We start from the raw sequence: 21,080 nt of genomic DNA, 5'->3' as shown, positions 1-21,080 counted from the left end.
ATAAATACCTTGCACATTGTCTCCCCTAAGCACAGAAAAAATACCCTTTTCTCGCATCCATCTCCATCCTTTGGCCACTAAGCAAACCAGCATGATTAGCACAAAGATTCTGATCAGAATGGCAAGAAAGTGGCGGAAAACTGCTGCCATTGGCAGGAAGAGGGTTAGTTCATCGAGGACTGATCGAAAGTTGGCTGGTGCCAACCGTTCTAATAAATCATCAGTGGTTGATAAAGGGCATTTTGTAATCTACACAACTGATAAGAAGCGTTTTGTGATTCCCTTGGCGTATCTTTGCAACAACATCATTCTCGAGCTCTTGAAGATGTCTGAAGAGGAGTTTGGACTGCCAAGTGATGGGCCTATAATATTGCCGTGTAGTTCAGTTGTCATGAATTACATTGTCTCCCTGGTAAAACAAGGATTAACTAAGGATTTGGAGAAAGCTGTGCTGAACTCTGTTGCAAGCTACCGCTGCTCTTCGAGTACTACTGATTTCCAACAAGGACATGCAGATCAACAGTCACTTGTTTGTGGATTCTGAGGAAATTAGTATTCAGTACTGTAAATGGTTTATGTTAAACAAAATTGAAGCTCTTGTAAATGTTGAAACCTGCTCTGTACGTATACCAGTACATGTTAAGGTGTAATATAGTCAATTTTTGTGAAATGCAATAGCAAGTTTAACGACTATAATGGTTTGGCGCCTGTCCTCTTGCTACTCTTATACTGGATGTCTCTTCACAGAGTCATGCATCAGTTTCTACAATCTTCAGAGTTAACTTTTTTAGCTTTCATACATCAATTTTTGGACTGATAACCTCGTGCATGCGCAATAGAGGTAGGTAGCAGGGGAAGTCCAAATGTTATGCATGTTGTTTAGTTCATGCCCTTGGAATTGGAAGGCATGGCCATTTCTTTAGACAGGTTAGCTATGCACCAGCAATTAAGTGGACTTTCTTCTACCCAGAATCCTTTCTTGGGTTTTACACTAAACACTGGAGACCTATCTACAACTATTATCATGAGAGATGTACTCAACGTTGCTTTAAATCATAGTGTCTGGTTCTACCAAATTATGTAGCAGGCTAGTTTTAATGAAATTTTTTACTTTTTTGAGATGGCAAGGTTTCAGAGCTCATACCTAATGCTGCTGCCACATAATTTTTTCCCCATCTTGCTATCTAATCTGATTTTCACTGGGGTTCAACTCTGTATTTCAGCACTAGGCCAGTTGCAAGTTAGTCTAATTTTATTTATCGGTATTTAACGGTTAAAATGACGCACCTTGAAATGCAAGGGGGAGAAACAAGGATCTAACATAACATGCCCCGACTATGCTTATTGAGGAACACTGGGCACGGTATAACCAAATTTGATAGAGACAGAGCAAACTAAGGGACAAAGCAGAGAACTTCTCAATGCTTTACTTTTTATTTTCTTGCTCTAAACTTTGTTGGCTCCACATGTATCTTTGTCTTTTAGCATTCATATTAAGCTAAATACGTATTTTAACGTAACTAATCAGTGATTTGTGTTGATAATCACATCATAATACCAACGCACATGACCTCATATAGGACTCCTATAGCTCCTGGTTGTCCTATCTCCTTTCACTGCATCATTCTTATCAATTTTCCTTTTTTAAGCATGTAAAAGATTCTCATCTTCTTCCATAACGATCTTATTGAAAGTAAAAGGTTGATTACTTCTAAAAAGCATCAAATTGACTTGGTTTCAGCTGGCATTTTAGCATTTTAGGTGGTTCCCACTTGTTAAGATGTCCTCTTTAGTTTATATCATCTATTTTCATTGTTGTTAGAATGAAATTTATAACTATGCAGAACCAGTAGCATCTTCTGCGTCCTTAAGCCACAAGACAGAAAAGGGGGATCTCCACCAAGGCAGTACGTTGGGCGCCAAACATGTGAAAATATGTCCATGCAAGCATCTATTTCAAAATAGAAGTAATCCCATGCTTTTGCTTAGAGATTCACTCCAGAAAGAAAAGGTACAAATCCAGTTGTTTTTGTTCTTTGTATATAAATATCAGTTCCATTGCTTCCCCTCAGCACAAATTACCATTTCTCAATCTTGCTTGAAGTCATAAATCCACTAATCTCAAAGCAAGCAACATGATCAGCACAAAGAAGCTTACCAGAATGGTGAGAAATTGGCAGAAACATGATGGCTAGTAAGAAACCATCAGTGGTTGATAAAGGCCATTTTGCTATCTACACAACAGATAAAAGGCTTTTTGCAATACCCCTGCCGTATCTCAGCAACAGCATCTTCCTTGAACTCTTGAAGATGTCTGAAGAGGAGTTTGGACTGTCCAGTGATGGGCCCATAACATTGCCATGTGATTCAGTTGTCATGAATTAAATAATCTTGCTCATCCAACGAGGTTTAGCTAAGGATTTAGAGAAAGCTGTGCTCAATTCCCTTAATTACTATGGCTGTTTGTCATATAGTACAACTTTTTCCAATGAAGGACATGCAAATCAACAGTCACCTGTTTGTGGATTCTAATATATATATATATATATAACCCTAGTTTCATTTCCCTCAACCCACCAAAGCTGTGTGTCAGTATCCTAAGAAGATCTAAACGCCTTCTCCTTCTCTAAATTCCATATTGAAATCTTTCGTTTCAGAGAAATAACAAGATGATCAATGCCAAGAAGCTCATCAAATTGGCTAGGAAATGGCAGAAGCTTGCTGCCATCAAGCAAAAGAAGATAGCATTGCCTAGGATGTCTCAAGATGTTGGCACAAATGATTGCAGCACATCATCAATCCTTGAGAAAGGTCATTTTGTGGTGTATAGTCCAGATCAGAAACGCTTCATGCTTCCTCTAGAATACCTTAAGAAGGAAATTGTCAGACAGTTATTCAAACTGACAGAAGAAGAGTTTGGAGTTCCAAGCAATGGACCTCTAACACTACCTTGTGATGCAGTCTTTTTGCACTATGTAATTTCTTTGATCAAACTGCACCTGACTGAAGATGTAGAAAAAGCATTGCTCACATCCCTAGCCAATGGCCATTGCTCATCATCTTCATGTCGAAACCAAGAATCAAGAAATCAACCATCATTAATTTGCAGCTTCTAAAGCAAATTGTAGTCAAATTTTGTAATGATACACTATTTTACACTGATTCTACAAGGAAAAGGAATTAATTCTCCCCATATTTGTTTATCTTTGAGAATCTGTTGACAGTATATTGTTGCTTACAAAAAATGACGTATGGCATCCAACAAATTCAGCACTTCACATTTCTTCTGACTAAAGTTTAATAAGACCACAGCAATTTATCTTCAAGTTAAATATATTCAGGCTATCTTATATAATATGCTCCACCAATTTCTTATGCCCAAGAGGATGATATAAGAAGCTGTGCAAATATGAAGATTAAAGATCAACAACTAATTAGTTGGTCATTACCTTTTTTCTGTAACACAGATTCAGAGGCCTATAGATATCCCGCATCTACTTAGTGATGGAGCTAGCCTTTTTGTGCAAATTTTGAAACTGTCTAGGAGAATGAAGAAGTTTGCAGGCTATGGACTGACTGATAAAATTTGTTTTTACACCTCACAGACAAGGATGGTAACAAACACATCTAAACAGCAACAAATCTTAACACTTGCTGTCATCTCAGATATTCCCATTCCAGAAATAATCTCCTTGACCATATGGATCAGCCGATCACGGTTTATTTCATATAAAATAACAGGACCACTTGGCCACACAAACCCTCTTTGCATTCAAGCTCCATATGCTAATAGCAAAGTGAAACTAATAGGACTGATCAACACATCAGATATTCTCTCTCCTACCGTTACATGGTTTGGCATCCCTCAAATCTGCATTGAGAACTACATGGAATAGATTTGCCCACATGGACAAGTGACAGGAAGGTCATGAAACTGTGTGGGTGAGAGAGAGAGAGAGAGAGAGAGAAAAGAGACAGGTGGCAATTTGCTTGAGAGAAGATTTCTTGCTACTGTTCAGAATAGTGAATCTCATCTAAACAGGATCCTAAATGTCTGCTGGAGCTGTGATCAACTGATTATGAGTCAATGTAATTGCAATACTGGACCATATTGTTGTTAAACCACTTAGCAGCTAGATAAAGATGTGTCTGCATGAATCATCCAAAAAAAGCAAACATGCCACCTTGCAGATTACTCCTCATAACTGCCCATCACATGGCTTTGTTTCCAATGAATACTGCATTCTACTAATTCATTGAAGGGACTATCTCTGGCCTTGTGATTATATATACATCCCTTCCATTGCCTCATATCCAGCACAACCCACTGCATTCGAAATCAAAGTTCTAAGACCCAAAAAAAAAAAAACTTCCTCTTTTTCTTTCATCTCAAAGTCTTTCCTACTAAAGTTAGTGTAAAGAAAGATGATCAATGCTAAGAAGCTTAACCAATTAGCAAGGAAATGGAAAAAAATGGCTGCAATTAGGAGAAAAAGAATTACATTTCCAAAAACTACTGAGGATGCTGACACCAACAGATGCAGCACGTCATCAGTGGTAGAGAAGGGTCACTTCGTTGTATATAGTGCAGATCAGAAGCGCTTTGTGCTCCCTTTGGAGTATCTCCAGAACGAAATTGTCATGAAACTATTCAACATGGCAGAAGAAGTGTTCGGACTACCGGGCAATGGGCTTCTCATGTTGCCTTGTGATGCAACCTTTATGGAATATATTATTGCTTTGCTCAAAAGGGAACCAAGTAAAGATGTGGAGAAAGCATTGCTCCTATCTGTAGCCAGTTGCCGTTGCTCATCGTCATATCTTTATCAGCAAGAAACAAGCCAGCAGTTGCCAATATGGAGCTTCTGAATCAATTTTTCTTTTCAATTTGTAATTGATCCACATCACCGCAGATCGAATTATATAATGGGAAACGCAAGGATTTTTGTTTCTCATGTTTAATTGTCTAGAGTCTTGACAGCAGTTCTTATCATACAATATTATGTCAACAATTTGACATAAGCAAAGTGACCCTTTGAATTGTTTAGTCTTATTTTCACATTAGCAAGACACAAACCCCTGAAATCATCAAATGAAAGCCAAACTGGTTTAGCTTCCAAATTGGGTTGGACTCACCTCATCTAGTCATCTTTGGGTAGATAGTTTGGAATTCTTTAATTTATTTTTTTTTTCAGAGACCAGATAGTTTGGAACTAAAGCATTAAGATTTGGGTTTTCTCAGGGCTGAATAGAATTATAACTAGTTGTTTCAGAGAAAGGAGAACACACCCAAGAATATACAGGAACTCACATATCTATCTGCCATGTATAGTATTTTTTTTTTCTCAATAGAAGATAATTAAACTCTCCTTTTACTCCCCCTAGAAGCCGCATTGTTAAACTTCCTTGACCATTTTGATGAGCTTCTTCAAATTTCACAGGCTCAAGCTGTTATCATTCCATTACTTTGTTTATAACTCAACTTGTCGAAGCCTAGCTAGTTGCATAAAGATATCATCTCAGGTCACCTAGTAGATATCTTCTGATGTCTAACCAATTACAGTATTTATCCGGTAAAAGCCGCTGAATTTGTAAAGGAAGGACAAATTTTAAGCCTATTATATGTGCATGGAACGTGTACAAATATTCAGTGCTATCGACCATGCTATTGAAATATTAAATACATAATTACTGAAATATGACATAATTTTGTAACTTTTTCAATAATCTCGATGTGTAAAATCAATGACACAAGAAAGCCATTGAATTTGTACAAGAGGACACATAGTTGTAATTGAGCAGGACGTACCGTACACAGAAACTTAAGTACTTACTATTATGTTAGAACATCGAATTGGAGAATACCAAAATAGTTTCAAGCCATATAACGGTGTCATTGTAGTGTGTAAAAGAGTTACAGATGATAAATCTCAAGGATACAATGAAAAACCTAGTGATTGACTGCGTTCTGCATTAACGAAGTCGATACACTAAGCATTCACTGATGAACAACAAGATTATCTAGTCTTCTATATAATTTTCTAGAGTAAAATGATACAGAAGAAAATGAGAAGAAGTCTAAAAAGAAAAGAGAGAGTGTTTAAATAAACCCCTAAACTATATCAAAAAATCAATTTAGCCCCTATCCTTTTATTGTGTTCAAATAAATTTTTAAATTTTTATTTCGAATCAAATAAGCCCCTCAACAGTACATATGACACTTTTATAAACCCTCAACGGTACATATAACTGAACCACTTCCTTTACCTTCCAGACATGCCCAACTAGCTACCTCCTCAAATGATAGCTCAATTTTTCAAGCCACATGGTTTTGCTTCCCTTTGAGTCCCTACGTTGAGTTGCTTCATTCAAAGTACTTTTGGATTTGTGTATATATATCATCCGATTTCCATTTTCCATCACCGCAGCACAACAAAAGCTTTTCAGTTTCCTAAGATATTAAAGTCTCTTCCTTCTCTTGTCCTAAAATATTCTAGCTCCCTTGTTTTAGAAAAGTGACAAGATGGTTAGTGCTAAGAAGCTTATCACGTTGGCAAAAACTGGCAGCAATTAAGAGGACAACAATCACGTTTTCAAGAGCCACCGGGGATGATGACAAAAATAGTTGCAGCACATCATCAATGGTCGAGAAGGGCCACTTTGCGGTGTATAGTGCTGATGAGAAGCGCTTTGTGCTTCCCTTGGAATATTTGAAGAACGAAATTGTCATGGAGTTGTTCAATTTGGCAGAAGAGGAGTTAGGACTACCTAGCAACGGAAACCTCACCCTGCCTTGTGATGCAGCCTTTATGGAATATGTAATTCGGTTGATAAAAAGGAAAGCAAGTAAAGAACTGGAGAAAGCATTGCTCATGTCTGTATTGAGTGACCGTTGCTCATCGTCATTGTATCTCTATCAGCAAGAAACAAGCCAACAGTTTCCAGTAGGAAGTTTCTAAAGCAAAATATGTTTTCAATTTTGTAAACGATGTACATTAAGATATATAATGAGCAAACTTCAGATTTTGATTCATGTTTAGCTGTCTGCCCAGCCATGGCAATTATCCTTTTGTTTTTACACTGCAACGTCAACAATACTGTCCTACATATTCACTGCACAAGAAAAAAGAAAAAAGGTAAACCCACCACTGGCAAATAAACATCAGAATTAAAACCAACACGAGTCCGTGGTTGGGCCTTTTCTGAGAAAACCCAAGACTCAAATCCATTTGGGAAGTATGGATGCAGAAATTAATTGATTTTTATAAACTGGGTTTCTTGTCAAAAACAAAGAACATACTTCAGAAATAGCATACCACCACTACACGGCAAATCCTATTGACCTTTGTTCTCAACCCGAAGTTCAGATAAGTTTTAGCCTTTTGGTTGAAAGCCTGTGCTTCTGTATATTTTAAAATATTTTGGTTGACTGCCTGAAATTTCTTTGGTTCGTAAAACTTCAATCCATCATGATTTAGGGTTTTTTTTTCTTTCTGCTTAGCCATGGATGATTATGCTATCAACGTCTGTCACGACGTGCCCTTTGTTTGAAACGAGGTACTTCATCTCCCATGGCAGGTGCATCCTGGAGAGTTCCTTGTCAACATGGTGCAATTCGCAGATATTATCCATCAAATTTGACCCCAATATTTGTAGACTAGAATGATCAGCGGGACCTTATCTTGCAAATGGATTATGACCCAAAAGCATGACAGCCTTTTGCGGAATCCTGTTACGACAATTACAGCTGCAGCAGGCTTTTGTTAAACCCCAACTTTTTCTTGTTAGGTACAGTCCATATGGTACATGTTGGTACCAATATGTCTGATCTTGCACTTGCCCCAAATCTGTAAAAGTTGTACAATGCATTTAACGTTCAAAAAAGGACTCATAGCATCTCTCAAACTACATGCAGAGAAAAAAATTGACGATTGACTAATGGGAGCCAAGGCTGCCAATTATGGCCACCACCCAGACCTCAACTCATTGAATTATCACGTGATTATGCACAAATGAAGCCAACGCAGGGTAACCTACTTTTAAGAAAGCGTCCCCAAGAGGTGTTGTTCACATACAAGTAAACCAGTTCCATGACCTTCCAGGCATGCCCATCTCCCAATTAACTACAATCATTTCGGTCACATGGTTTTGCTTCCCACCTAACCATACATAGGTGGCCTCATCAACAGGACTGTCTTTGGCTCTGTAATCATATATTCATCCAACTCTCATTGCCAACTACGTAACGCAGCAACAGCCTTCAGATTCCTACTATCTCAAAGTCTCTCCTCCTTTGTTTTACAATCTTCTCTCTGTTTTTATCCGTAACAGGATGATCAGTGCTAAGAAGCTCATCAAATTGGCAAGGAAATGGCAGAAACTGGCTGCTGTGAAGCAAAAAAGGATCACATCGTGCGAGACGACCCTTGGAAATGCTGGCACAAATAGATGCAGCACATCATCAATGGTTGTGAAAGGTCATTTTGTGGTGTATAGTGCTGATCAGAGGCGCTTTGTTCTTCCTTTGGAATATCTGAAGAATGAAATTGTGAGAGAGCTATTCTCGCTGGCTGAAGAAGAATTTGGGCTACCAAGCAATGGGCCTCTCATGTTGCCTTGTGATGCAGCTTTTATGGAATATGTAATTTCTTTGATAAACCGACATGCAACTAAAGATATAAAGAAAGCATTGCTCACGTCCATTGCCAGTGGTCGCTGCTCATCATCTTCGTATTATCATCAACAAGCAACAAATCAACAATTACTAATCAGCAACTTCTAGAGCAAAATGTGTTTCAATTTTGTAACTAGACGATACTCTGTACAATTGAGAGGCTAACTTCAGGCTAATGAAAATTTGAGTTTTATTTTAATTGGATAATATTCAAATAAATTCTTGAATTATAAAAAGAAAAAGTCAATTAAATTCTTTTAGTTTTATTGTGTTCATTAATACCCTTACTTTTATTTTAATTTAAATAAATCATTCTCAATAATCTGTTAGGGTTTAAACAAAAATTCCTAAATGATCTTAGTGTTGGACGGTCAAATTGAAAAAAAATTGAAATAGTTTCAAAGCGTGTAACAGTATCATTATTCTTAAAAATTTTATTTGGCCTCACTAAGTTTGTGTAAAAGGATTATAGTTGATAAAGCTCAAGGATAAAAAGAAGTCCAATGATTAATTACATTTTGTATTGACGAAATCAATCCACTAAGTATCCACTGATATAAGACAAGATTACATGAACTTGTATATAATTTTTAAGTTTTGATTGTATGTGGTTATTCTACTTTTACTTTACAAAAATCACGCTTAGAAAGCAGATTTCAAGCAGTAAATTTACCTTCTTCCACTTGAGTTTATTTCATTTTCATATCTTTAAAAAAGGTTCTCCAAGATTAAAAAATTAAAATCTAAGTCGGTAATTAAAAAATCTAACCAACAATATTTTTGTACACATCATCTATCACGTAAGAGTATGATTTTCTAAAATGACATATGAAATGATAGATGATGTAACATTTATGTGAACTATAATTTTAATTAACACAAATTAGTTAATAATTAGTGAAAATGACTTATTTGATTTAAAATTAAAATACAATGGCTTAATTAAACTTAAAAAATATAAACATTTAATTGATTTTTTTTAATTCAAAGACTTATTTGAGTATTATACTATTTTTATTTAATTGTCTATTTGTCTTATTGGGATTATTTAAACAAGAAAAGCTACATTATTACAAATAAATTTGAAATTAGTCTCTATAATATGAGATTTGAATTTTACTCTAAGAGCAACAATTGTTATTCAAAATGATTTCTCATTGTCACAAAAACAGTATAGATAAATAATACAAGAGGACTAATATATAATTGAAATTGAGCAGTACGTACTGTACACATAACCTTTGGAGTCGATTATCTGGGCATGAAAAGAAATGCTACCAACAACTTTACCCCACAATTCAAAACCATCAGTACAGAAAGTTTGACGACCAGGACCTCTGCTGTTATCAATATCTCTTGGAACCATTACCAGACTGATGAATATGGAGCAGATTACGATGCCTAAAACCATAAGCCTGGAGATAGAGACGCTGCACTCTAACTAGTCTTTCATGGCAATATAATCCGGTTTCAAAAATTATATAACCCCATCAATCCAGGGTATACTTGAACCACAACCCTTTTGCTTGTTAGGTCATATATCCAGAACATGTGGGTACTACTATGCCTGGTCTTACACATGCCCATTTCGGTCAACTATGATAAATTTGATGTTGAAAAGAAGACTGAACCACTTCCATTACCTTCCAGACTTGCCCAACTGGCCACCTCCCCAAATGCATCGCTCAAATTTTCAAGCCACATGGTTTTGCTTCCATTCGAGTCCCTACATTGAGTTGCTTCACTCAAAGAACTACTTCTTTTGGATTTGTGTATATATATATATTCATCCAATTTTCATTCTCCATCACCGCAGCACAACAAAAGCTTCTCAGTTTCCTAAGATCTTAAAGTCTCTTCCTACTCTTGCCCTAAAATATTCTAGCTCCCTTGTTTTAGAAAAGTGACAAGATGATCAGTGCTAAGAAGCTTATGAAGTTGGCAAAGAAATGGCAAAAACTGGCAGCAATTAAGACGAAAACAATCACATTCTCAAGAAACACGGGGGATGAGGACACAAATAGTTGCAGCAGCACATCATCAATTGTCGAGAAGGGTCACTTTGTGGTGTATAGTGCTGATGAGAAGCGCTTTGTGCTTCCCTTGGAATATCTGAAGAACGAAATTGTTATGGAGGTGTTCAATTTGGCAGAAGAGGAGTTTGGACTACCTCGCAACGGCAACCTTACCTTGCCTTGTGATGCAGCCTTCATGGAATATGTAATTGGGTTGATCAAAAGGAAAGCAAGTAAAGAACTGGAGAAAGCATTGCTCATGTCTGTAGTGAGTGACCGTTGTTCATCGTCACCGTATCTCTATCAGCAAGAAACAAGCCAACAGTTTCCGGTACGAAGTTTCTAAAGCCTAATATGTTATCAATTTTGTAAACGATGTACATTAAGGTATATAATGAGAAGGCTCCAGATTTTGATTCATGTTTAGCTGTCTGCTCGGCCATGGCAATTATCCTTTTGTTTTTACACTGCAACATTAACAATGCTGTCCTGCATATTCACTTCACAAGAAAAAATAATAAAAATTAAACCCTCCACTGCAAATAAACATCAGAATTAATAACAACACGAGTCCGTAGTTGCACCTTTTCTGAGAATTTATACCAAGACCCAAATCCATTTGGGAAGTATGGTTGCAGCAACTAAAAAACTGAATGTAGCTGGGTCACGTGGTACGTGACCATCTTCTTATTCAAGTTAAAGTCACTCTTGCTTGGCGCCAAACTCCATGAACCAAGCTTGGTGCAGAAACAAAAACCCAAAATTTCAACAGCTTAGCCAGATATTATCCATCAAATTTGATCCCATGATCAGCGGGACCTTATTACATCCATTTAGAAACAAGAGGAACGTGAAATGGACTATGACCCAAAAGCATGACAGCCTGGAGAGAGACTTTTGGGGAATCCTGTTTCGGAAATTATAACTGCAATCCCCTGCAGGCTTTTGTTGAACCACAAGTTTTTCTTGTTAGGTACAGTCCATCTTTCACTGTTGGTACAACATGTCTGGTCTTGCGCTTGGCCCAATCTAGTAAAGCTATATAATGTGTTTAACGTTCAAAAAAGGACTCACAGCATCTCTCAAACTACACATTCAGCGAAAAAAATTAACGATTGACTAATGGGAGCCAAGGCTGCCAATCATGCCCACCACCCAGACCTCAGCTTGTTGAATTATCACATGATTATGTACAAACGAAGCCAACACAAGGTAACCCACTTGTAAGAAAGCGTCCCCAAGAAGTGTTGTTAACATACAGATAAACCAGTTCCATGGCCTTCCAGGCATGCCCATCTCCAAATTAACCACACAGATTTCTGTCACATGGGCTTGCTTCCCACCTAACCATGCAAAGGTGGCCTCATCAACCGGACTGTCTTCGGCTCTGTGATTATATATTCATCCAACTCTCATTGCCAACTTGTAACACAGCAACAGCATTCAGTTTCCTACTATCTCAAAGTCTCTCCTCTTTTGTTTTACAATCTTCTCCCTGTTTTTATCAGTAACAGGATGATCAGTGCTAAGAAGCTCATCAAATTGGCAAGGAAATGGCGGAAACTGGCTGCTATTAAGCGAAAAAGGATCACAGCGTCCGAGACAACCCTGGGACATGTTGGCACAAATAGTTGCAGCACATCATCAATGGTTGAGAAAGGTCATTTTGCGGTGTATAGTGCTGATCAGAGACGCTTTGTTCTTCCTTTGGAATATCTAAAGAATGAAATTGTGAGAGAGCTATTCTCTCTGGCTGTAGAAGAATTTGGGTTACCAAGCAATGGGCCTCTCACGTTGCCTTGTGATGGAGCCTTTATGGAATATGTAATTTCTTTGATCAAAGGACATGCAAATAAAGATATGAAGGAAGCATTGCTCACGTCCATTTCCAGTTGTCGCTGCTCATCACCATCGTATCTTCATCAACAAACAACAAATCAACAATTACTAATCGGCAGCTTCTAGAGCAAAATATGTTTCAATTTTGTAACCGAATGATACTTCTGTACAATTGAGAGGTTTATCTTAAGTCTAATGAAAATTGGGGGTTTTATTTTTATTTAATTGTCTATTTGTCTTTGTTGGCATTATCAAAAACAAGCCAAGCCAATTATTGCAAATAAATTCGGAATTAGCTTCTATCATGGGAAATTTTAATTTTTACTCTAATAACAAGAATTATTATTCAAAATTATTTGTTATAGAAAAATTATAAATCAAATATAATTTAAGTAAAATAATAATAAATTTAGTAACCTATTTATCTAAGATAAATTTTTTTAAAAACAAAAGTACATCTCTAATATCGTGCATGATTTGCAATGTACTGACAAAAAAAAAAGAATATAATAAATTTTTAAGAATTTTGCTTTACATTATTGCATATTCCTCAATAAAAATTTGTTAAAACTTACATAAAACATAGTCAGTGAAAGTTAATATCACTATGGCAAAGCCTTGTTTTGATCATACACTAGAATGGATGCTGAAACGACTCTCATGCCCCGTCTCAGGCCCCTCCGCCACTGCACTGGCAAGTGGAGACCCATTGGATGCCGATGCTGCAAAGGATTGCTGGAGGAGAAAAAAAAAAGGAACGCTGAAACTGCCAAATTGCCAAGGCAGACTCGTGAGGAAAAAGAATTTCCAACACTAAAGAGCCAACTCAACACCCTTAGTGAAATTGGGTTGTCATTGCATTGAAATCCTGTCAACCAAATTAACAGATCAGCTTCAAATCTATTTCTGTAGGCAGTTCAATTATCCTACTCAGACTAATCTTGCCATCATCCCCTTAATTAAGTTGCTGAGTTGCAGGGCATGTTACAGACGGCATGATTATGATGCCTTTGGAAATGGACGCTTCTAGCATTATCATAGCTACGGAAATGGACGCTTCTAGCTGTCCAGCTAGACGCCTGTGGTCTGCATCTTGGGGCCTTTTGGTCAGGGCATTCCAATTGTTATACAGCAAAAGGGGTCTGATTTAGATAATGATTCAAAAGCGCGAAACAGTCTGCAGATAGACATTGAATCTAACCTCTTTCTCAGTTTCAAAAATTATAAACTCCAACAAAGCAGGATTTGTTGATCCACATATTTTTCCCGTCAGGTATGATATCCAAATTATGTGGGACAGACGTGCCTAGTTCTCCGTCAATTCTTCCGGATGGCATCGTCATAGGTTGTCCTGAAATAGTTACAAGCATATTAGAGCCCACTGTCCACAGAAGACTAAGGACCCCGTGGTTTCATTTCACCCACTTGGAAAAAGAAGGGGGTCTCGATTGCCTGATAGAGCCAAAGCATGGTCACGACCCAAAACCTGAAGATCAGATAAGCATGAACCCACCACATAGGGTACCCACATCCGAGAGTGTCTCAGTTACCTCCATATCAGTGAACCACTTCTACTGCTTTAAGACATATCTATCTCCTAATCAATCCGCCACAGCTACATATCACATAGCTTTGCTTATAAGAATCCCAGCATTTGGCATCTTCAATAAAGTAGCTGTCCCTTGCTTTATGAATATATATACTCAATCCACCCCCGTTGCTTTTATCAGCATAGAACAACAGTTTTCGGTATCCACATATCCAAATTGTCTCTTCCTCCCTTACTCCCTCTAATTTTCTCCCCAAGTTTTCTAACAGTATCAAGATGATCAGTGCTAAGAAGCTTATCAAATTGGCAAGGAAATGGCAGAAACTGGCTGCCATTAGGCAAAAAAGGATCACATCGTGCAGGACGAACACTGGTGGTGTCGGCACACATAGTTGCAGCACATCATCAACGGTTGAGAAGGGTCATTTTGTTGTGTATAGTGCTGATCAGAAACGCTTCGTGCTCCCATTGGAATATCTCGAGAACGAAATTGTCAAGGAGCTATTCGCTTTGGCGGAAGAAGAATTTGGACTACCAAGCAGTGGTCCTCTAACGTTGCCTTGTGATGCAGCCTTTATGGAATATGTAATTACTTTGATCAGAGGGCGACCAACTAAAGATGTGGAGAAAGCACTGCTCACCTCCATAGCTAGCAGCAGCTGCTTGTCTTCTTCATATGTTCATCAACAATCAACAACCCAACAATTCTTAATCTGCAGCTTCTAGAGCAAAATGTTTCAATTTTGTAATCAATCGAGCAGCTCTACTGTATATCTAAGGCAATTAAGGAAAGAGAAAATTTTTTTCTTTATATTTATTTGATTTGATTTTTTTTCTTCTTGGAAATTAATTCCTTGCTAGTTTTCTACCTTACAAATAGCACATAAGAACTAATTACTTGCAAAGATAAGCTTGGAATTACTAATCTTCTCCAGAATATTTAATTAATTTGATGAAGCTTAAGTCTAAGTTTTTTATTTTTCTATAAATAATTGCACCCTCTCTGACCTTGGTACCCTAATGATAGTCCAATCTAATATTTTACTAGTCAAAAGTCCCACTTTTGACCTATTTTAATATTAATTAAAATTTTCTAAATACTACTAATAATTTTCAAAAGCTTTAACTAAAGTGCTTTTCAAATACTTCTTTTTTGAAAAATCAAATGGATAAACTATTCAACACATCAAAAATTAAAAAAGTTTGACCTTTCATATTAAAAAGAAAAAGTTTGACCTTACTCACTACTATATTAGATAACAGTAGACCCCCTTTTAGGAATTTTTGCTGCTAATAAAACCCTTTTTTTATCATTAAATATTGAGGACAGTGTGGCCTTAGGATTTGGGGGAGAATAGGAGCAAGCTTAATGTGTTGAAATTTCTTAACATAATGTTTTTAAATTTTATAAATTATTTAAGAAAATTTAAATAAAATTTTATTCTTTTATCGCATTCAATTGAGTCATTGTACTTTTATTTTGAATCAAATAAACTTTTATCATTAACAATTAACTAATTATCATTAATCAAAATAATATCCATCATTTTATACCTATGTGACGTTAACTTAGAAGATAAAAAAATGTGATTATATCATCACATTGTATCACCATCCATAATGACATGTCAATATGTCATGTCTATACCATATGGCATAAAAAATAAGTGACATTTTGACTAACGATAATTAGTCAATTCTTAATCATAAAACTTTTTTCTATCAAAAATAAAAATATAAAAAAAGTAATTGATCATAATAAAACAATAAAATTTTATTCAAATTTTTCAGAATAATTAAGAAATTTTTTTAAATATTATGTCAATTTTTTCTCTTTTAAAGGGTCTTATGTCTTTTCTTTCAATTTTCAAAACCAAAACAAGTCAAATAATTAAATTATTATAACATGCAATAAAAATAACTGGCATAAAGTTACTACCGAACCAACAATTTAAATACATAGCTTCTTTATTGTATTTTAGTTTGTAAAAATTATTTTTAGAAATATTAAATTAAAATGAAGGTACAAAGACGAATTTATTGGACTCCCTTGCTCCACCAGGGCCCTCTACGGTCTGATATCATGAGGGCTTGTAAACAAGGCATACTAATTTTCAGGAGAAAGGGATGTGATTTACATTATGATTCAAAAGTAAGCATGCAATGTGCAGATAGACATCGAATCTAACCTCCACATTTCTGTTTTCGAAAAAGCAGAAACGCCATGAACACAAGCTTCTTTTGAACCACATGCTTTCCTTGTCAGGTAAATGTGGGGACTTGCTTAACATGTTTTGTCTTGAACATGCCAAGCCAGCTTCGTGATTTGACCTGAAATAGTTAATATAATTTTCACAGAAAGCTCTGATGGGTCAATTTCGATGAGCTTGGGTAGGACCTGTTAGCTTCAAATTGACTCACACCGGGCAAAAGATGTGTCCGATGATGATTGCCTTAAAAGAGCAAGGCATGGCCACTTTCCTAGACCTCCCCTTTTCCTTGATTCATCACATAATAATGGAAACATGAACCTTATCATTGCTCTAGACGAACCCACTTCCAAAATTAGTCCCTCATCACATCCACAAATCTCTTAGTTTGGTCTCCACTACTCCCTACATTAGGCATCTTCATTGAAGTGCATGTCCCTGGATAATGAATATATGTATGTATGTATATATATATATAAAAGTTACCCACTCTCTTTGCTTCATCCCATGCAGCAATACATTAGCATATCAGTCTCCAAAGAGCTAAAATTCTCTTCATTCTTTTCCTTTCTTAAATTAATCCCCATAGCATCAAGATGATCAGCACAAAGAAGCTTTTCAAGTTGGCCAGGAAATGGCAAATTATGGCTACGATTAGACAAAAAAGGATCACATCGCCAAGGCCCTCGGGAGTCGACGTTAACACCAATAATTGCAGCACATCATCACCAATTGTCGAGAAGGGTCACTTTGTTGTGTATGGTGCAGATCAGATACAATTCGTGCTTCCTTTGGAATATCTAAGGAGCAGAATTGTTACAGAGCTATTCGCATTGGCGGAAGAAGAATTTGGACTACCAAGCGACGGCCCTCTTACGTTGCCTTGTGATGCAGCCTTTATGGAATATGTAATCGTTTTGATCAAAAAGCATGCGACTGAAGCTGTGGTGAAAGCATTGCTGATGACCTTATCTGACACTCGCTGCTCATCCTCATCGTCAAATCTAATTCAACAAGCAACATACCAACACCAACTAGTCTGCAGCTTCTAAAGCAAATTTTGTTTTCATTTTGTAAACGGACCAAAACTCCGTACAATTTACAGCATATAATGAAAGTATTTCAGTATTTTTCTTTGTAATTTTTTTCTAAAAAGTAGAAATTTTATTAATTTGAAACACTTGCACATCATAATAAGTCTTAAAGTTTGTAGATAAAAGACTTTTAGTGACATAAGAAATCAAACTACGAAGAGAACAAGAGTAATACACAACTGCTCCAAATGACAAAAGCATTATCAAGGGGAAATAGAGAGAAGAAAAGTAGTACACAACTACTCCAAACCATAAAAACATTATTAAGGTGAAATCGGGTGCCTGAGCAAACAAAGTTCTATCCCATTCATCAAATAACCAATAAATCTTAATTTAGATCCATCTGCCTATTCATCAAATTACCAACTAATTCTAAACCTGATGCCAAACCATACATCAAAACCACACCAAAGACAAAAAGAGATCCAAAAACACAACAAAGGAAATTATACCAAAACCACACAAAAATGAAAAAAAAAAAAAGAAGAAGCCCAAAAACGTAATAAATTACACAAAGAAAACTATAACCCAAATATACTGCCTTGATTGTAAGCAGATTTTGCTCCACCCCAAAGGAAAAACTTGTGGTAGACGTATCAATTTAGGAATCATTCCCTATCTCAAAAGCCTGGGTAGCATTCATGCGTCCATCTTCTAGTAGGAAGCTTAGTTTGTAGTCTTTTCTTTTTTCGTAATTGATTGTCTTCCTCAGGTAACTTTTTCGTAACAGTAACAAATAACAGCACAAACAAATAACAATAATATTAACATAAAAAATTTATTACGTAAAATTATAAAAATAACATCAAATGAGACATCAAATTTACTTCTTTATATCCCATTAAGCTCAAGGTAACTATTGTAATCAGGAGTGGCTTAATAACCTCAAAGGCCTAAAACGAAATATTCAAATAAGTTTTTTTTATTGAAATTAAGAAAAAAGTTTATTAAAATTTTACTCTTCTAGCATTTCTAGATGCAAAATTTCTAATTAAACTTTTATAATCAAATTCTTCTAATATTTCTTTTTCAATTGATAATATCGTCAATCTATTTAATCTTTCTTGAAATATTATTGATTTTAAATAAAATTTTATTAATTTTAATTTTGAAAAACTTCTTTCTCTTTAAAAGCAACACTTACTGAAATTTTTAATATTATTTTAAAAGCAATAAATGCATTTGGAAAAGAATTGAGTCTTCTTATCTAACTAAGTATATATGCACTTGGAAAAGAATTGAGTTGAGCATTAATTCCTCATAGTTATTATGAGACTTACTACTGAGATTTATGGTAATAACATAATCATCCATTTTCTTCTAATTATATCAATGGTTAAGTAACAAGAAAAGGAACAAATCCAACTATCCAGATTGCTTGCCGGTAATCTAAATGTGTACAGAAGAGAAATGTGGTGGATATTTATTGATTATGACCATTCAATATTGCATGACGCAGATAGAAGGATAGTTAATATGGATATTGGGTTGTCCTCTCACAGCCTGCCTGTCAAAAACATGTCTTGATAATAATACTTTGATTGATAAAGGCTCTTGAGGCTATTTGAGGACTCAATAACAACTTGGGAGCTGAAACTCTGTCGGTTGCTAAAGAGAAACTAAAGCATGCGCCCAACACCGGCCCTCTCTGATCCTCACTGAACCATCACATGCAAATGTACAAACGACTCCCTACACGAGGTAACCCACAAGTAAAGCTGGTGTCTGATTGTCCTCCTGAGTTTTGAATATATAAGTGAACCACCGCAAAAGCTTTCTCCACAGCTCAACAATCAGATTCGAGTGTTTTCATCAAGAAATAAACATCTCTCTTAATTTCTTCAAGTTCACCATCTTAACATATACATCATGATTAGTCCCAAGAAACTCATCGAGATGGCAAGGAACTGGCAGAGGGTAGCTGCTCTTGGAAGGAAAAGAATTTCATTACCAAGAGCCAACAGAGTGGCAAATGTTAACAACAGTAATGATTTTTCATCACAAGTGGCGGGCAAGGGTCACTTCGTAGTTTACACAGCTGATGAAAGGCGGTTTGTTTTCCCTATTGCGTATCTCAACAATTACATCATCCAAGAACTTTTCAAGATGTCTGAGGAAGAATTTGGACTGCCAAGCGATGGCCCTATCACATTGCCATGTGATGCAGCCTTCATGGGGTATGCAGTTTCTCTGATTCAACGGCGAGTTGATAGAGATACGCAGCAATCTCTGCTTCTCTCTATGGGTGGTTGTAGATGCTCATTATCTTATTCTCTAAATCAAACTAGCCAGCAGATACCAGTCTGTGGTTTCTGAATCGATTGGCAAAAAGATTTTGTAAATATCACAAGCAGAATTAGCTTAATAATACGTTATACAAAGTGAAAGTTTCCAACTATACTTTGATTCCTTCATGGGGTTGTTGAGTTTTCCATATCCAGTAAGGTCATTTTATTCCCCATTTCCTGAAAATATACAAATGCATGGGGCCTTTTAATGCTCTACTTTGTTGACAATAACATAAAGATAATCAGATCATGCAACAGATAACCACAATAAATAAAATACTAGTATCAAATGAGTGTGAATTACTTGACTGTGACAAATAAGATCAAGTCACAGGCCTTTATCCTTTAATCTTCGGACTAATTCAAGAAGAATTGATGGGAAATTTGCAAGCTTTGTCCTTGATTTTATCTTTCAAATCATAAGATTTCCTTCTGGGTATATATGAATTCCCTTTCTCATTATGATGTTGAGGGAATTAAGGTCAAACCCTTTTCTCTCAAGTCATGATTTTCTTTTTTTTTTTTATTAGCTCCCCCTACAAGCTTGGAATGATATAAGACCAACCAAATTCCATGGCTTCATATTATACATAATGCTAATCAATCTTATATGTGATTATCACAGGTGCAACTAAATTTTTTTTGTTAAAATTATAATCAGCCACTTGTCATTGAAGAAACTATCTAGTGAGCTGGTCGGCATATATAAAAATGGAGTATAATAATAGGGTCAAACTAAGCCGGCAGCACCATATAACTGATTGTTAATTGTGTGAACTTTTCTTGACTTTTGCGAATAAGCAACTAGAAATATTTGTACTTCTGCCTTCGTTGCCGACATTTTTATTTGCAGGAGATTGACTGTGTGATTTTTCAATCTTAATTGTGTTTCTTATTGTAAAAGAAAGACATCAAATGCGCTTCCTAGATATTGCCAAGCAAGTTGATGAGGATATGCAAACCCCTCCACATATCTTCTACCTGTCATTCTTCTTAATGGGAAATCGTTGAGAATCTCAAACCTTTCAGATGTTGCTACTATATATACTTTAATTTCGGGTTCATACTCCAAAAACCAAGTCTAATACTCAATGGGAAAAATAAGTTGAACAGATAAAACTTTGAATAGTTGAAGTCAATGAATCAGATAAACTTTTGATTGGATTAACAGATACAGAAATAGTTTCCAGCATAACCCTTTTTTTTTTTCTTTTTTCTGATCGAATTTTCAAAGCCCTCATAGGTAATCTTGATGAACATATGGTGCTGTTTGTGAACAAAGACACGTCCCAGAAGCGAAGTTTGGTTGCGTGGGAACAAGACGGTTTTCTCTTTTTCCTACTTCCGCAGCAAGCCTAATTTGAATTCAACCTTACTTTTTTCTGTTTAATTTCTACAGGTAGACGAGAAA

General features: G+C 36.1%; 1 protein-coding gene and 10 pseudogenes across 1 annotated transcript; all 11 read left to right on the top strand.

Annotated features, from left to right (window-relative positions):
- Nucleotides 1-91: 91 nt before the first annotated feature.
- On the top strand, nt 92-582 carry LOC149527140 (auxin-responsive protein SAUR68 pseudogene; annotated as a pseudogene).
- A 1,553-nt stretch (nt 583-2,135) lies between these two features.
- On the top strand, nt 2,136-2,532 carry LOC110417525 (auxin-responsive protein SAUR68 pseudogene; annotated as a pseudogene).
- Nucleotides 2,533-2,669: 137 nt separating this feature from the next.
- Nucleotides 2,670-3,116, top strand: LOC110418099 (auxin-responsive protein SAUR68 pseudogene; annotated as a pseudogene).
- A 1,309-nt stretch (nt 3,117-4,425) lies between these two features.
- Nucleotides 4,426-4,869, top strand: LOC110417521 (auxin-responsive protein SAUR63 pseudogene; annotated as a pseudogene).
- A 1,654-nt stretch (nt 4,870-6,523) lies between these two features.
- LOC149527139 (auxin-responsive protein SAUR67 pseudogene) lies at nt 6,524-6,959 on the top strand (annotated as a pseudogene).
- A 1,295-nt stretch (nt 6,960-8,254) lies between these two features.
- LOC110418096 (auxin-responsive protein SAUR63 pseudogene) lies at nt 8,255-8,839 on the top strand (annotated as a pseudogene).
- Nucleotides 8,840-9,929: 1,090 nt separating this feature from the next.
- On the top strand, nt 9,930-11,460 carry LOC149527138 (auxin-responsive protein SAUR67 pseudogene; annotated as a pseudogene).
- A 440-nt stretch (nt 11,461-11,900) lies between these two features.
- LOC110417526 (auxin-responsive protein SAUR63 pseudogene) lies at nt 11,901-12,748 on the top strand (annotated as a pseudogene).
- A 1,386-nt stretch (nt 12,749-14,134) lies between these two features.
- Nucleotides 14,135-14,888, top strand: LOC110417523 (auxin-responsive protein SAUR67 pseudogene; annotated as a pseudogene).
- A 1,863-nt stretch (nt 14,889-16,751) lies between these two features.
- LOC110417522 (auxin-responsive protein SAUR68 pseudogene) lies at nt 16,752-17,486 on the top strand (annotated as a pseudogene).
- A 1,391-nt stretch (nt 17,487-18,877) lies between these two features.
- Nucleotides 18,878-19,827, top strand: LOC110418448 (auxin-responsive protein SAUR68-like). Its single transcript, XM_021431180.2, has one exon. It carries the CDS (start codon nt 19,251-19,253, stop codon nt 19,695-19,697), a length of 447 nt encoding a protein of 148 aa, XP_021286855.1. The 5' UTR covers nt 18,878-19,250; the 3' UTR covers nt 19,698-19,827.
- The last annotated feature ends 1,253 nt before the right edge of the window (nt 19,828-21,080 follow it).

This window comes from Theobroma umbraticum, unplaced genomic scaffold (assembly GCF_002168275.2).
Source record: "Theobroma umbraticum cultivar Fairchild unplaced genomic scaffold, ASM216827v3 scaffold_50.0, whole genome shotgun sequence".
NCBI classification, from domain to species: domain Eukaryota; kingdom Viridiplantae; phylum Streptophyta; class Magnoliopsida; order Malvales; family Malvaceae; genus Theobroma; species Theobroma umbraticum.
The sequence above is the reverse complement of the archived record's forward strand: the minus strand, read 5'-3'. Positions and strand labels throughout refer to the sequence as shown.

Coding starts and splice junctions, on each gene's coding strand:
- LOC110418448 (XM_021431180.2), top strand. CDS start 19,251: ATGATTAGTCCCAAGAAACTCATCGAGATGGCAAGGAACTGGCAGAGG.